General features: G+C 42.1%; 1 protein-coding gene across 8 annotated transcripts in view; it reads right to left on the reverse strand.

The window, feature by feature from the left end:
• sclt1 (sodium channel and clathrin linker 1) overlaps positions 1 to 15,897 on the reverse strand; it is a 126,636-nt gene that overhangs the window by 3,400 nt on the left and 107,339 nt on the right. For 6 of the 8 annotated variants that reach the window (XM_086008448.1, XM_086008383.1, XM_086008393.1 and 3 more), the window contains one exon: positions 2,949 to 3,044. The exons of 1 other annotated variant lie outside the window; for it this stretch is intronic. In XM_086008448.1, coding sequence (XP_085864574.1) covers positions 2,949 to 3,044 — 96 coding nt within the window. Of the gene's footprint in view, positions 1 to 2,948; positions 3,045 to 12,383; positions 12,467 to 15,897 lie in introns of all 8 variants that reach the window. One more of the 8 variants, XM_086008422.1, reaches the window with a different exon arrangement.

Consider the following 15,897-nt stretch of genomic DNA (forward strand, 5'->3'; position numbering starts at 1 on the left):
CTCTGCTTCTTCCTCTTCCCTCTCCATTCCCTGGGCTGCAGTACTGCTCAAATGAATAAAATCTGGAGTACATTCATCAGGGATGGACTCCGGCACACCTCACTTCTCTTTCCGGTCTCCTCCTTCACTTGTCGTCTTTCCTCCCCTTCAATCTGCTCGCTTTACGGATGGACATTTTTAATACATGTACTGTCGGTTGTTTGGAAGATGTCGGGAACCACATTTGTGTATGATTTTTTTTAAAGGAGTTAGTTATAAATGTCATCTTTAGGGCTTTATAGGAGGGTGGGTGAGGAACTGTTATGGGAACTGTGTCACAAAACACGACTGGGGAGAAAATTTAAACTGGAGGAAAAGTTTTGCAGGTTTGAATTTGTAAATAACAAAAGTAAAATGACTGTGGAAAATAACATTCAAAAAAGGACAAAAACAGACTCAACCAGCGAGAAAGAAAAAAAACTGGTCGGTCCAACGATCACAACAGATGGAAGACATTTTATTATAAGAATAATAAGCAAGTGGTCAAACTGGGGATACTGTATTTACACACCTCCGCCAGATTGAAAAATAAAGAATTTGCATCCTTTAGCTGTAGGTCGACATAAACTAATAACACTAGTTGATCTCCTATGGCATTATACGGGAATGTCAAAACCAAGTGCAGTCTTCAGGTGAAATGGGGGAATAATTGGACCAGAGCAAATAGATGCAACTCAGTCCCCATTTTAAAGTCATACCTTCTGTCCTCATCTTTATATTTCCATTATAAATTGCAATGCCCACATTTATAATGGAAACTACCCATGCCAACTTGTACCCATGCTGTAATTCCACCCTCCTGCCAATAGTGGTGCTGCAGCACCTTCACTGGTGGGAGTTATAGCATGACAAGTTCACACAGGTCGTTTCTAGTATAAATGTGGATAATGGCAGTTTATAATGGGAAATATTGACAGGATATGTGCGCAAAAGAAAGATTTATAATATATTCTAGACATTAAAATGTTAGCACTCTGCCAATTAACTTCAGTATTAAGTATTTCATTTTTTTTCTAATGTTAGAATAGTAATAAATCTGAGGAATGCATTAATCTTCCAATAAAGATCAACAGTCTTTTTTGTGATACACAAGAGCCTAGGTAAATGGCAAAATAAAATCATTTCTAATGAGTAGATAGTTCTCACACAAATGAAGTGCTTGCTAGCTTGTTTATTATACTGAGCCTATAAAACAGCAAATGATTCTTGAAGGAAAACACCTCGTTACATTATTTGGTATATCTTCATGTTAACCATCAAAATCATTTATAATACATAAACCTCAAAGCTCCATTTAATAAGCCAACCAGATAATAGCAAAGGTGTGATCGTTATATAAAATAACTTAACGGAAGGAATTAAATTTTGGCTCTGGATTAGAGTGAATTTACAGACTGTCCAGTAGTTTAGTTTTACCCCAACCTCTTAATTGGATTGCAATTTTTTAACCCCCCCACCCCCAGCCATTATTCCATTCCAACTTTATTTCTTAAAATACAGAAGATACACAAGAGTAGATTATGAGACACAAGCCACCGGATGAATTACATGACTTAAGTCACAAGAGGATTTACTTTCCCTAATCCACTGCTCAATCACATTGTATTTAATTATAATGCATGTGCATTTAATGAACGGAGCTATATTTTTTGAGCTGTTAAACATGTCTCCCTTTAAAAGGTTTAAAGAATACAACATCATACATTCTTTTAAACCAACAGTCGCCTTTGGCCAGTAAGGATATCACAATCACAAATGTACCTAATCAGTAACTGAAAATCGCTATTGCCAAATGCACATAATATTAAGAATAATTTATACGAAGTCACATTTCAAATCTTTCATTTTCAACAGGAAACTGGCCGTTGGTTTCTTAGCTATTTTTAAATAGTTAACTTTTCTTTTCCTCATTTAAACATTTTGTCATTCTTTTCCTTTTCGTTCTCTTTTGTTCCTTTATGATTGCGTGATTTCCTTCTCTTTTTCACTATTTTTAAGTTGTAAATATTGTTTGTTACCAGTTACTACTTATTTTGGTTTAAAATCAGTTCTTCCTCCCCCTCCAGACTATTATCTTGTTGAGGTGATTGTGGCCAAATACAAATGCACAATATTTAGTAGGAGGAATGAGACACTTAACTGATCAGTGCTTTGCAACCAATCTTTAGAATGTGATTGTGAGTTTTGTTTAATCAAGTGATACTATCCCCAGCCCTCTCAAAATGATCAGGGCGTGATCTCACTGTGACCAAATCAGCAGGCTGTTGAACCACCACTAGGAAGTAACCCGTGCAGCTCGGTAACTATTTCTCCTCAGATTTCACCTCCAAGGGGAAAGCTTGGCACCTATACATAGTGGCATAGCTGAAATTTGCATCAAGGTGAGTTGACTACGCTGAGGCAACATTTAGTAAGGAAAAAAATGGATGTGTGATGTTACAGATGAAACACTGAAGAATATGGGGCATCAACTTAAAAAAAAACACATTTCCACAGAATTAAGACTAAAGTTTGGGACAAGTACATATTTTCTGGAAATCATCAATAGCCCATCCCTTTATAGACCTTGTAGTGCAACATCGCAATCATTAATTCTTCATACAGCATCATTCATCAACTCAATGGAATATCCTGACTGATGTCTATTACTGTTGGGTGTGGGGGTGGGGTGGGGAAAAGAACAAGTAAATTGCCGATTTAGTATTCTGAGGTTTACTCTTGCGGGTTAGGAGATCATTTGAACCCTAAAATGAGGCTGCTAATCCCTTGTATCTGGCCATTATTCGCTATCTTGCTGAATCTCTCTTCATGCTACAAAGCATTTCAATTACTAAGAGACAAACACTTTCCAACTCAAATTTAAAATAACCACTAGCATCTTTAGCCAGCGCATCTATGCAGCTGTTTACCTTTTGAGAGGCTGTAGCTGCCCTGTGTTCTGAGTGAGTCAGGCGCCTTTGAAGTCTGTTAGTTTTTTCCTGATTTTCCAACATCTGTTTTTCATACTACTCAAAATAAAAATGGAAATGTGTAAAGATGGATTCTAACAAAAAAAAACCATGAAGCAAAAGGTTCTCCTGATACTCAGGGTTTAAACTTTGCGAATTGAGGTAATCTGCACTAAAATAAAGAGTGAAAAATACAATAGTCCCTGCAAGAGAAGAATTGGTAATTAGGAGAATATAATGGCCCAGAAATTGCTGGAAAAATGGCAAGTTCAAGGCGCCCGCCCTTATTAGTGCATTAAAAAAACAGCGATTTATGGCAGAGATAGGCCATGCGTTCCGATTCGCCATAAATTGCTGGACCATTTGCGCCGCTCCGCTGTTAACCTCGCCAAAAACTGAAAACATTACCATCTCGCCGCGAGCCTCCCCATTGTGTGTCATGAAATTGCTGGATTTGCGCCATTATTGTGAATTAAACTCACTGCAGCTATTTAAGGCTGGTAATTCATGTTGTAAGGACCCTGTTAATTACACGATTTATGGTCCTGACATGCCACTCAACCTTGGAGGCCCAGAAAGGGAACAATGAAACTGGAGTCCCACTCCCGCAGGTAGTAACTTGTTCCTAGAGGTTTTTTCATATTTAAATTGTTTTTTTCCTTTCTGTCTCTTTTTTCTCCCTCTCTTAATCCACTTTCTTTCCTTTTCTTTATTTCTCTTTCTGTATCTAATTTGCCTCTGATTCACCCTATTTCCTTCCCTGTCGTTCGCTCAGTTTCTTTCTCTATCCTTTTCTTTCATTGGGTAAGGAGATAGACCATTAGGCCCAACGTTCATGGAGATCCCAGATGTCCCGTTGCCCACCCATCAATTTGCATTTCCAGCAACTGCACAAAAAAATACAATTTAAGGGCGAGGTAAAAAATCCAATCACGGCGCTCGTCGTGAGATGGGCCACTCCAGCAATTTCTGGGCCAATATATCTTTGTAGAATAACATCATTAACTTTTTCCTCTCTGTACTATACACAGTAATTCTAATGCACTAGAATTGTAATAGGAGCTCTCAGGAACATACAAGAACATAAGAAATAGGAGCAGGAGTAGGCCATATGGCCCTTCGAGCCTGCTCCGCTATTCAATAAGATCATGGCTGATCATCGCCCTCAACTCCACTTTCCCCCCTGATCTCCATATCCCTTGATTCTCCTAGAGTCCAAAAATCTATCTCTCAGCCTTGAATATACTCAACAACTCAGCATTCACAGCCCTCTGGGGCAGAGAATTCCAAAGATTCACAACCCCTCTGAAGAAATTCCACCTCATCTCGGTCTTAAATGGCCTACACCTTATCCTGAGACTATGCCCCCAAGTTCGAGACACTCCAGCCAGGGGAAACAACCTCTCAGCATCTACCCTGTCAATCCCCTTCAGAATCTTGTATGTTTCAATGAGATCACCTCTCATTCTTCTAAACTCCGGAGAGTATAGGCCCATTCTACACAATCTCTCATCATAGGACAGCCCTCTCATCCCAGGAATTAATCTAGTGAATCTTCGTTGCACCGCCTCCAAGGCTAGGAGACCAAAACTGTGCACAGTACTCCAGGTATGGCCTCACCAAAGCCCTGTACAATTGTAGCAAGACTTCCTTACTCTGATACTCCAACCCCCTTGCAATAAAGGCCAACATGCCATTTGCCTTCCTTAATGCTTGCTGTACACCTGCAAGCTAGCTTTGTGTTTTTTGCATGAGGACACCCAAATCTCTCTGAACATAAGAAATAGGAGCAGGAGTAGGCCATTTGGCCCCTCAAGCCTGCTCCGCCATTCAATAAGATCATGGCTGATCTTCTACCTCATCTCCACTATCTCCATATCCCTAGATTTCCTTTATATTCAAAAATCTATCGATCTCTGTCTTGAATATACTCAATGACTGAGCCTCCATAGCCCTCTCGGGTAGAGAATTCCAAAGATTCACCACCCTCTGAGTGAAGAAATTTCTTCTCAACTCAGTCCTAAATGGCCAACCCCTTATTCTGAGACTGTGACCCCTGGTTCTGGACTCCCCAGCCAGGGGAAAACATCCTCCCTGCATCTACCCTGTCAAGTCCTGTAAGAATTTTGTATATTTCAATGAGATCACCTCTCATTCTTCTAAACTCTGGAGAATATAGGCTTAGTCTACTCAATCTGTCCTCATAGGATAATCCCCCCCATCCCAGGAACCAGTCTGGTGAACCTTCATTGCACTCCCTCTATGGTAAGTATATCCTTCCTTAGGTAAGGAGACCAAAACTGTACACAATACTCCAGGTGTGGTCTCACCAGAGCCCTATATAATTGCAGTAAGACGTCTTTACTCTTATACTCAAATCCTCTTGTAATAAAGGCCAACATACCATTTGTTTTCCTAATTGCTTGCTGTACCTGCATGTTAGCTTTCAGTGATTCATGTACAAGGACACCCAGGTCCCTCTGAACACCAACATTTCCCAATCATTTAAAAAAAAAATATTTTCTATTTTTCCTACCAAAGTGGATAACTTCACATTTCTCCACATTATATTCCATTTGCCATGTTCTTGCCCACTCACTGTGGTCAATATCACCTTGAAGCCTCCTTGCATCCTCCTCACAACTTACATTCCCACCCAGCTTTGTATCATCAGCAAACTTGGATATATGACATTTGGTCCCCTCATCCAAATCATTGATGTAGATTGTGAATAGCTGAGGCCCAAACACTGATCCTTGCTGTACCCCACTAGTTACAGCCTGCCAACCTGAAAAAGACCCGTTTATTCCTACTCTGTTTTCTGTCCGCTAACCAATCCTCTATCCATGCTACTATATTACCCCCAACCCCATGAGCCCTTATCTTGTGTAATAACCTTTTATGTGGCACCTTATCAAATGCCTTTTGGAAATCCAAATATACTACATCCACTGGTTTCCCTTTATCTACCCTGCTAGTTACATCCTCAAAAAACTCTAATAAATTTGTCAAACACGATTTCCCTTTCATAAAACCATGTTGACTCTGCCTAATCATGTTATGATTTTCTAAGTGCTCTGATACCACTTCACAATGGATTCCAGCATTTTCCCAACGACTGATATCAGGCTAACTGGCCTGTAGTTCCCCGTTTTCTCTCTCCTTCCTTTCTTAAATAGCGGTGTTGCATTTGCTACCTTCCAATCCGCTGGGACCATTCTAGAATCTAGGGAATTTTGGAAGATCAAAACCAATGCATCCACTATCTCTGCAGCCACCTCTTTTAGAACCCTAGGATGTAGTTCGTCAGGTCCGGGGGATTTGTTGGCTTTTAGTCCCATTAGTTTCTCTAGTACTTTTTCTCTACTTATATTAATTACGTTCAGTTCATCACCCTCATTAGACCTTGGTTTCCCACCATTTTTGGTATGCTTTTTGTGTCTTCTACTGTGAAGAGAGATATAAAATATTTGTTTAACGTTTCTGCCATTTCCTTATTCCCCATAATAATTCCTCCTGTCTCAGCCTCTAAAGGACCAATGTTTACTTTTGCTACTCTCTTCCATTTTACATACTTGTAGAAGCTCTTACAATCTGTTTTGATATTTCTTGCTAGTTTTTCTCATTCTATTTTTTTTCCTTTTTATCAAATTTTTGGTCATCCTTTACTGGTTTCTGAAACTCTCCCAATCCTCAAAGCTTACTAATATTCTTTGCAATATTATAAGCATCTTCTTTCAATCTAATGCTATCCTTAACTTCTTTAGTTAGTCACAGATGGATCACTTTTCCCGTGGAGTTTTTGTTTCTCAATGGAATGTATTTCTGTTGAGAATTATGAAATATTTATTTAAAAGCTAGCCACTGCTTATCTGCCGCCATACCTTTTAATGTATTTTTTTCCAATCTAATGAACTGATGGCAAGTGTGTAAATTGAACCTCTATTCAGCAAATTCAATCAAGAGCAAACTAAAATAACATTTGGCGCTCTAATTATAGACTGAAGACAAAATACTCAGAATTTTTTCACCCTCCCCCAGCTCTTATTTTATTTCCTGTTGATCATTTCCATCTGCTAGAATAGCAAGTCAGTCTTCCCAATCAAAACCATTTGCGAGTTTGTTACTGAATGCCGCGTAACATCTTAAGAAACTAAAATTAAAGCCAACTGTGGATAAAATTCCAGTCAAGTGATCAGTATTTTTTTTTTTTTTTTTTTTTTTTTTTTTTAAACTTAGTACTGCACTTGAAGGGAAACAAAAAAAATTCAAAGGAGTTTGAGGAACATTAAATGTTAAAACTTCTTCCTCTACATGGAACTTCAAAGCATTAAAAATCAGATGATGAAAACCTTAATTACATCCCCAAAAATGAAAACATTCCAGTTAATGGTAAAGTTGCCATAACATTCAAAGTTCTGTTTACATAGCAAGTCTATTACTGTTTCAGGTTAAGTAATACCAGGAAAAAAATACCTTTCAATTATACAGAACTGGCAGTCTAAGCAAAACGAAGAGATACATTAAGGGATTTAAACTGAGTTAATTACTCCGCTGCTTCTACACAAATAAATTAGAATTGTAAAACAGCAAAGATTGGACCTTTATATCCGTTTAAAACTTAAGGCTTGAAATTGAAATTAAAAGAAAAGGTAACAAAAAGGAATAAAAACCAAAAGGCACAAACAAAAATTGAAAAAATGTTGAAAATAACAATTGAATAGAAAAATTAACTACTTTGTAGGGTTTCCCCTCATTCATTGACAGAAAGCATGCTCCACTGCAGCTAAGCCAAGCATGGATCAGGTTCTGAAGAAACTGCACGACAAGCTACTTCATATGGTGCCAACCCACATCGTACTTGCCGTTCTCACCTTTTGCCATGAAAGCCTTGTGCACACGTTGAAGCAGCGGTTCGTTTTGACCCAAGTTATAGAATACAAATTAGCAATATGAAATCCCTGTAAGGGATGAGCGAATGGAAAGATGGGAGCTCAGTGCGAAGAATGCCTTCTATTAAGGAATGAAAGTGTGTATAAGGTACCTAATTTTTCTCCTTCCCCACATTCAGCAGCCTCCACACCCCTCTGGAAACAAACATACTAGTATTTAGGAGGAGGACCTCCTTATGGAGAAGCAGGTAGCCTATTAAGCCCAAACAGCAGCATATTGCAAACATATGCCAGTTACTCCATGTCGCAGTGTTACAGATATTATCAATAGACACCATTCTCAAGAATACCCAAAAAGCAGGTAGAATTACTTTTTAGGGACCCACTGGATTTCCTCCCAGAGAGATAGCGGCAGTGGAGAATACATTCCACTATTCCTTTGCAAGTTGCTATTCAGAAACTTGTCGTCCAAAGACTATAGGCAACAAACTGCTGTATTTGACTGAAGGACTTAGTAAAATTCATATAAAAGGCCAACAACCAATGAGTATACACACAGTGGGAGCGAGGTTCCAAATCAGATTTGAGAAGAGTGGAAAGAGTGAAGAGATAACAAGGTCTTGTTCTCATGGAAATGAGTAACAATCTTGGCCAGTACCCACTTCCAATTTAAGATGAGAGGCTATGGAATATGACAAGGCCCTGCCAGAAGGCTGTGGGCTAAATATTTGATTACCCCCGAAAACGGGGAATCGCGATGCACGATCCCCCTGCGACCGTTCAAAGTAATGCTAATTATAATGATGTGGTTTGCAGCCCAGCGCTGAATGTGCTGCGGAGTGGCTGCACGTCTCAGCAAGGGTCCCAAGTTCGTGCGAGGCTAGCATCACTTAAAGCTAGCCTGCACTACTTAAAGGCAGCCTGCACCTCTTAAAAGGGAGGTTCATTCTGGCTGTAGCAGGTGATTCAACTAGCTGGGGAACAAAGTCTAAAGCAAGAACAACACAGACTTATGGCACAACAGGGCAGAGAGAGTGGGTTCCAAGATTATCTGATACAGGACTAGAGGCCTTGGTGCAGGAGGAGAGACGTCCTGTATCCACAGGGGGCCAGGAGACCCTCCAGACAAACTCTGAGAAGGCAATGGGAGCAGATAGCCATTGCAGTCAATGCCAGCAGTGTATCCCCGAGGACCTGGATGCAGTGTTGCAAGAAGTATAATGGCCTCACACGCGTGGTCACGGTCAATGAATTCATCCTCAAATACCATATCCTTACAACTGTACCACTAGGTTCAGATACTGCTCAATTCACCACCCCCCTTCAGTCACCCAGCAACAATATCAACCACGACTCATACCTCACATTTATAGCTTCACCTCACCCTCATACACTTAGCACTGCTGCAAGCCTCACACTCCCATCTTACAGCTTGCACACACCGCCAGCTATTCAACCATGACAGGCACATCACCCAAACACATTGCACCACACTCAGTGATACACTTCCCTTTCTCTTGCAGGACAAGATGGCTCATGACCGGAGGAAGCAGGGGCTACCCGCAGGGAGACAGGCGCGCCTGCATAACCTAACCCCCATGGAGGAGACTGTGTTGGAGATAATTGGAGTGGCTATTGCTGAGTCCGTGGCCAGTGACGGGACTGAAACAATCCAAGATGACTGTATCCTCATATCTAATCCTGCTTCTCACATCCCACTTCACCCTCATCCCACAATCTCTTCTGCTTTACAAGCTGCAGATAGTGCAAGCATGCACCTCTTGCTTTCCCTCCTGCTCCCCTCATCGCAACCCTACCCTTGTGCCTTTCTCCTTTCAGATAGCCAAGAACTGCAACCTGGCCAGGCAGTGGTGGAGGAGCAAGAAGTGCAAGAGGAAGAAGGAAGTGATGCTGAAGACGCACCGTCACTCGATTTCACACTCACAGCCACCAACTTAGATACTAACACTCTGCGTATTTGAGAGGATAGGTTAGATGTGGGATCTGCACGTGGCGAGACACCAGGCACGAGCGGCCTGCAGCCAGGGCAGGGGGAAAGGGTAGCAGAGGTGCCAGCTCCGCGGAAGGCAAGGTTGCACACGTGTTCTGCTGCACAGGACTCAGATGAGGACTTCGATGGGCCAGCCTACAGAAGATGGCTGATGGTATGCACAATGAAATGCTTGGCGTATTGGCAGGTGTCCCAGAAAACCCTAGTGCAGTGTCAATGAGCATGGAGGAATCCGGCACCAACCTTGCACAAGACTATGCGCGGAGCTTGGAGCCCATCATTTCCAGCATGAAAGTGATGGGCAACTTCATTAGCGCACTTGTGGACCCAACCATGATGCTGTGTCTGATATCTCAGCTTCCATTGCAGCACAAGCAGAAGCCACCCAATGTCTGTGCTGCAGTGGAAGCTCAGACTGCGCTCATGCAGGCTCAGCCTGCTGCCATCGCGGCTGCAGTTACCAGGGTTGAAAGGGGTTTGCAGGGTGTCACAGCAGTCCAGCAATCTGTCCTCCAACAGATTACTAGGATTGCTGAGGCGCCGCCCCAGGGGAGTGGCAGTGGCTTCATGGAACATGAACCTGCTGTCCTTTCTCAGGGTGACAGCATTTGTGCTCCCACCACTGCCACTCTGCCAGTGCCCTTGCTTTTGCCCGTCAGCCAGCAAGCCCAGAGTGCTACCGCCCATGCCGAAGTGGTGCAGTCCGAAGCCAGGCCTTCTAGGACAGAGCTGCTTGAGGTCACCCTCCAAGGCCATCTGCAGTCTATGATTAGTTGACTCTTTTAATGTAATATTGGATGGCTTGGAATGTTTGTTTTGTGGTGGCTTTTATTTTAGCATTGTGGTCAAGAGGACACAGTGATGGCCAATGACAGAGGGAAGGTAAGATGTGGGACTATTGTTGAATGGGGAATTGGGGTTGCATTCACTGATACTGCAGTAGGATGAGTCGATCGCGGACCGCCCAGCCAGAAAGGGTCTGTGTTAGTTGCCTCCTCCCTTCCTCCTCCTCCTCAGCTCTTCGCCCTATATTTGGTGGCAAGGGCAGTGCCCTCATGATGGCGAGGTTGTGCAGCATGCAGCAGACCACAACAAATCTTGAGAAGTGCTCTGGCGAGTACTGCGGGGCACCTCCAGAGCAGTCCAGGCAGCAAGAGCATTGTTTAGGCACCCCAATGGTCTGCTTGATCATGTTCCATGTGGCAGCATGGCTTTACTTTATGCATGCTGTCCATGTGTGCTGGAGTCATGAGCCAGGTGGTCAACAGATAGCCCTTGTCGCCCATTAGCCATCCTCTGGTTTGTCATGGTGGCTCAAATGCGATGGTACAGCGGACTGCCACAGAATGAAGGAATCAGGACTGCTGCCAGGATACCAAGCATCTATCAAAATGTATCACTTTGCACTTTTCTGCATTAAATTTCATCTGCCATGTGTTCGCCCATTCCCCCAGCCTGTCTATGTCCTGTTGAAGTCTATCACTATCCTCCTCACTGTTCACTATACTTCCAAGTTTTGTGTCATCTGCAAATTTTGAAATTGTGCCCTGTACTCCCAAGTCCAAGTCATTAATATATATCAAGAAAAACAATGGTCCTAGAACTGACCCCTGGGGAACACCACTGTGTACCTTCTTCTAGTCCCAAAAACAACCGTTCACCACTACTCTCTGTTTCCTGTCTCTTAGCCAATTTTGTATCCATGCTGCCACTGTCCCTTTTATTCCATGGGCTTCAACTTTGCTGACAAGCCTATTATGTGGCACTTTGTTGAACAGCTTTTGGAAATCCATATACACCACGTCAACTGCATTGCCCTCATCAGCCCTCTCTGTCACCTCATCAAAAAACTCGATCAAGTTGGTTAAACACGATTTGCCTTTAACAAATCCGTGCTGGCTTTCCTTAATTAATCCACACTTGTCCAAGTGACTCTTAATTTTGTCCCTGATTATTGTTTCTAAAAGCTTCCCCACTACCGAGGTTAAACTGACTGGTCTGTAGTTGTTGGGTTAATCTTTACACCCTTTTTTGAACAAGGGTGTAACATGTGCAATTCCCAGTCCTCTGGCACCACCCCCATTTCTAAGGCGGATTGGGAGATTATGGCTAGTACCTCCGCGATTTCTTCCTTCACTTCCCTCAGCATCCTAGGATGCATCCCATCCGGTCCTGGTGACTTATCTACTTTAAGTACAGCCAGCCTTTCTAGTGCCTTGTTGCTATCAATTCTTGTATCCTCCTCCTCCCCCCCCCTCTACGAGCAGCTTGTCCGCCTCCGTGTCCCCTCTGCTCGTTCTCCCCGTCATGCTGCAGGCCAAGGGGGATACAAACTACTGCACCCATGTCTGGGAGCAACTGGTCCGAGCAGAAGCCTTGAAGTAACCTGCCACACCACTCCCTGGAGACTTCAGCAACTTCAAATCAGATAATAAACCACCAAACACTTCTACAAACTCGCCAAGAGCAAGTAGAAATCAATCAGCAACTAACCTGAAAGTAGTTGATGATCCCTTTAAATAGCGCTGGTTGGCAGGGGGCTGGGCGGTCCTTCCTGCTGCTGAATGCATGTTCAGCTGTGTGTGTTTAAGAGAGGGCGTTAGCTGCAGCGTCGAGGTCGAAAATGGCAGTTCTGGCATCAAAGCAGCATGTAACGCTGACCGACGTCACGACTGTGTACTCTGCATACATCCGGTGCACGCTTCGAGCACCCACGCAAACGACCTCACCAAAATGGCGTTAGACGTGGCCCACACCAGAAGTGAGCGTGCGCACACTACGGACAACCATTTTGGACTCAAAACGGCAGCCGTAGCGCCAAAAAAGCGGGTGCTACAGAGCCGAATTTAATGGTATTTTTCTTGACATGAAGCTCTCATGAATAAGTAATCTAAATATATGAGGTGACCTAATGTCAGCACAAATCAACATCTAAAATGATTTATAAAGATCTTGCCTCTCCACAGGACATGATTCAGGCCTGACACAGCTTCAGTGGTATGTGTATGAAGCTGAATGAAGATTGAAAATTAGGAAGAAAACACAGTGGAAAGAAATGACAAATAAAAATAAAGGCAACCAGGAAAGATATAAATCCAGAATCCCACAAAGCTAGTAATTTATGCAGACATTTTATAGAACCCATTTTTCAGTTTACAAAGTGCCAAATAAAATGCTTGACAAGTTGATTAAAGCCAGCTGAAAGAATGCAAAGCTTCTTTAAAATGCCAGTAAATTTCCACAGTTGAGATGTAGATAAAAGTCTTCCACAATTAAGTTATGTAAAATACTCTTGCCAACTAACCTGGGTCTATGTCACAGACTAAAAGGTTTAAATATTTAGTCAAAGGATCATTTTTTTAAATGTTAATTTTGCAGCCTTGGTTTATCTAATGCTTCATTTAAACATTTCACTCTCTCACTGTAATTACCCATGGAGGACTATTTTCCCATTTCCACTCACCACAAAATGATTACCTAGTCTCACTGAAATTGTGGTTTTTTTTTTTTTTTTTTAAAAAGAGTGCCCTACCACCTGCATCCCTGCAAAAGAAAAGGTCATGTAAAGGAAAAGCAAGGTTTTTGTATGTGGGATGGGGAGCGGAGAGTATTTTTGATGTGAAGTAACCTCCTTCAATCTAAATTACAATGCCATGTTTTAGTATTTTCCTTCCTATGGAGGTCTTCCTCTCAGCAGTGAGCACAAAAGTGGCATCAGCTAATGAACCATTAGCAAGCCGTTCCATTGTGAACAATGCTGACTGGCAATTTCTGCTGTCCTGAATGGTAATCAGATGGTGTTTGAGCAAGACAATTTAGCATCAACCAAATGAGGCACTTCCCACTCAGAGGATGCCAAAACAGCTCTATTTCCAGTGAAGATACTTGCTACTGGTTTGTAGTTGATAATGAGTGAGGGGGCAAAATTAAGTGCATAAGGAAACTAAGCTTCAACACATCAACCTTTCAGCTTGGAAGATGATATTAATGTTGATAATTTTACTGATGAACGATCTTAATTGCTTTGTGATGTCAAGTGCGTTGTGTGTAGTGAAGCAGGAAGTTACAAAAAAGGTTCCCATTCCCCTTTCTGAACATATACATGGCTTTCAGCATAACTGGTTCCAACAGGAATCAAAAGTTTGACAAGTTGCTGATCAAATATATTGACATATTTTAAATGATTTAATGAGACAAATTACAGCTTGGGCCAGATACTGAATCCCAGTGCACTCATATGACACAGCAAAGAAATTAGCTAAAGTTTAATTGGAGTTTTCACCATATGTATTGTTTGATACTGCAGTGTTTAAGTGTGTGCTATTTAGCTGTTGCACAGCAGACTATTTGGTGCAGGGAAGGCAGAGATGCAATTTTTCTTTGACTCACTTCCTATTCATTTTCATATGGACTTTCAAACTATAAAACATCACTGGAGTCTTGTCCTGGAAAGAGGCTTAATCCGATGGTCACGAGTTCTGCTTCTGTAGAATGGATACAACTAAACTTCTTAACTGATCTAGTTTCTTCTAACAGAGGCAACAGCAGCTATCAATGGAACCAGAAGGGGGAGGTGGGGGGCAGGAAAGAGGGTGGAAACACAGCAGAAGCTACTAGTTATCACTTTGTAGCAGATGTAAAAAATGGGCACACCACTGTGAACATGAAAATATTGCCCTGTGTTTTACAGGATAAGCACACACAACATAAATTCTGAACGTTGCAGAAAACGTTATTTGCAAAACGTTAATTTCATCAGACATTAAACAGAATGCAATAGTTTGTATCATAGAAATACACTGAAGTTACAATACCGAAGCAGGCTATTCGGCCCAAGCCATCCTTACCTTCCTATTGGTCAAATAGGAAGTAATTATATTTGCCCACCCTGTTTCCATATCCCTTTATTCCCTCTTCCTTCAACCACCTAACCAGCCTAATCTTGAATATTGACATAGTTTCAACCTCAATCACTAACCATGACATTTCAGTCTCATAACTTTCCGTGTAGTTTCTCCTGCTCTGTTCTTATTATTTGAAAATACTAGAAGCAGTCAGCTACTATCTACTCTGCCCCATCCTTCCATAATTGTAAACACTTTTATCATATTGCCCTGTAATCTGCATTGTTGTACTTCTTTTAAAAAAAAACCTTTCTTCATATTTCTATTTCCTCATACTATGCAGCACCCTAATGAATCTGCATCGTTCCCTCTCTAAAGCCTCAATATCCTTCCTAAAGCATGCAGCTTAATACTACACACGGTACTCGGATGTCTTAAGGATTTATATAGGCTCTTGGCTTTTATATTCTATACCTTTTGAGACAAAAAACATAGAATTTGATTAGCTTTTCTTTTTACAGCCATCAATCGGAGATGCTGGCCTCGATTTTAACTGGCCCGTGGAGTCGGGATTGGAGGTGTGCGGGGGGTTAAAGTCCCAAATTCGGGGGACCCGACACCATCCCGCCCCAAACCCACCTCCATATAAGTTTCAAAGGAGGCGGGTACCCGCCCCGCACTGGGACCCGCCTACCCGAGGCGGGAAGGGATTAGTGACAATTAACTACCTGTTAACAGGTAGTTAACAGGCAGTTTTTAGCCTAATCCCTATTTTAAAGCTTGAAGTGTGGGATTCCCGATGGCTCCAAACCACACCAAGTTAGAAGAGTCGGGCCGTTGGGTTGAAGGACTTGGAGGGGTCGAGATGTCGGTGTTCAGGTGAGTGATGGGTGCATGAGTGCAAAGGTAAGTGTGTTTGGTGTGTGTAAAGAAGTTTAAATTACCTGTACTTACCTTTTTAGCCTTCCTTCCGCTAGGTTTCGGGAGTCCATCATCTAACTGGCACAGAAAGCAGAACGGCTGCGAACTGTCAAAAGTGACAGCCTGCAGCTTTCTGTGCCAGAGAGATTTCTAACTGAGTCTGTGTAGAAGGACTCAGGTTAGAAGCAAGACTGTCAGTGTTTGACAGCTTCAAACAGCTGTGAAACACTGATATTTCATCT

The sequence above is a fragment of the Somniosus microcephalus genome, chromosome 2 (assembly GCF_052327205.1).
Source record: "Somniosus microcephalus isolate GS21.2 chromosome 2, FLI_Smic_1.0, whole genome shotgun sequence".
Classification (NCBI taxonomy): Eukaryota; Metazoa; Chordata; class Chondrichthyes; order Squaliformes; family Somniosidae; genus Somniosus; species Somniosus microcephalus.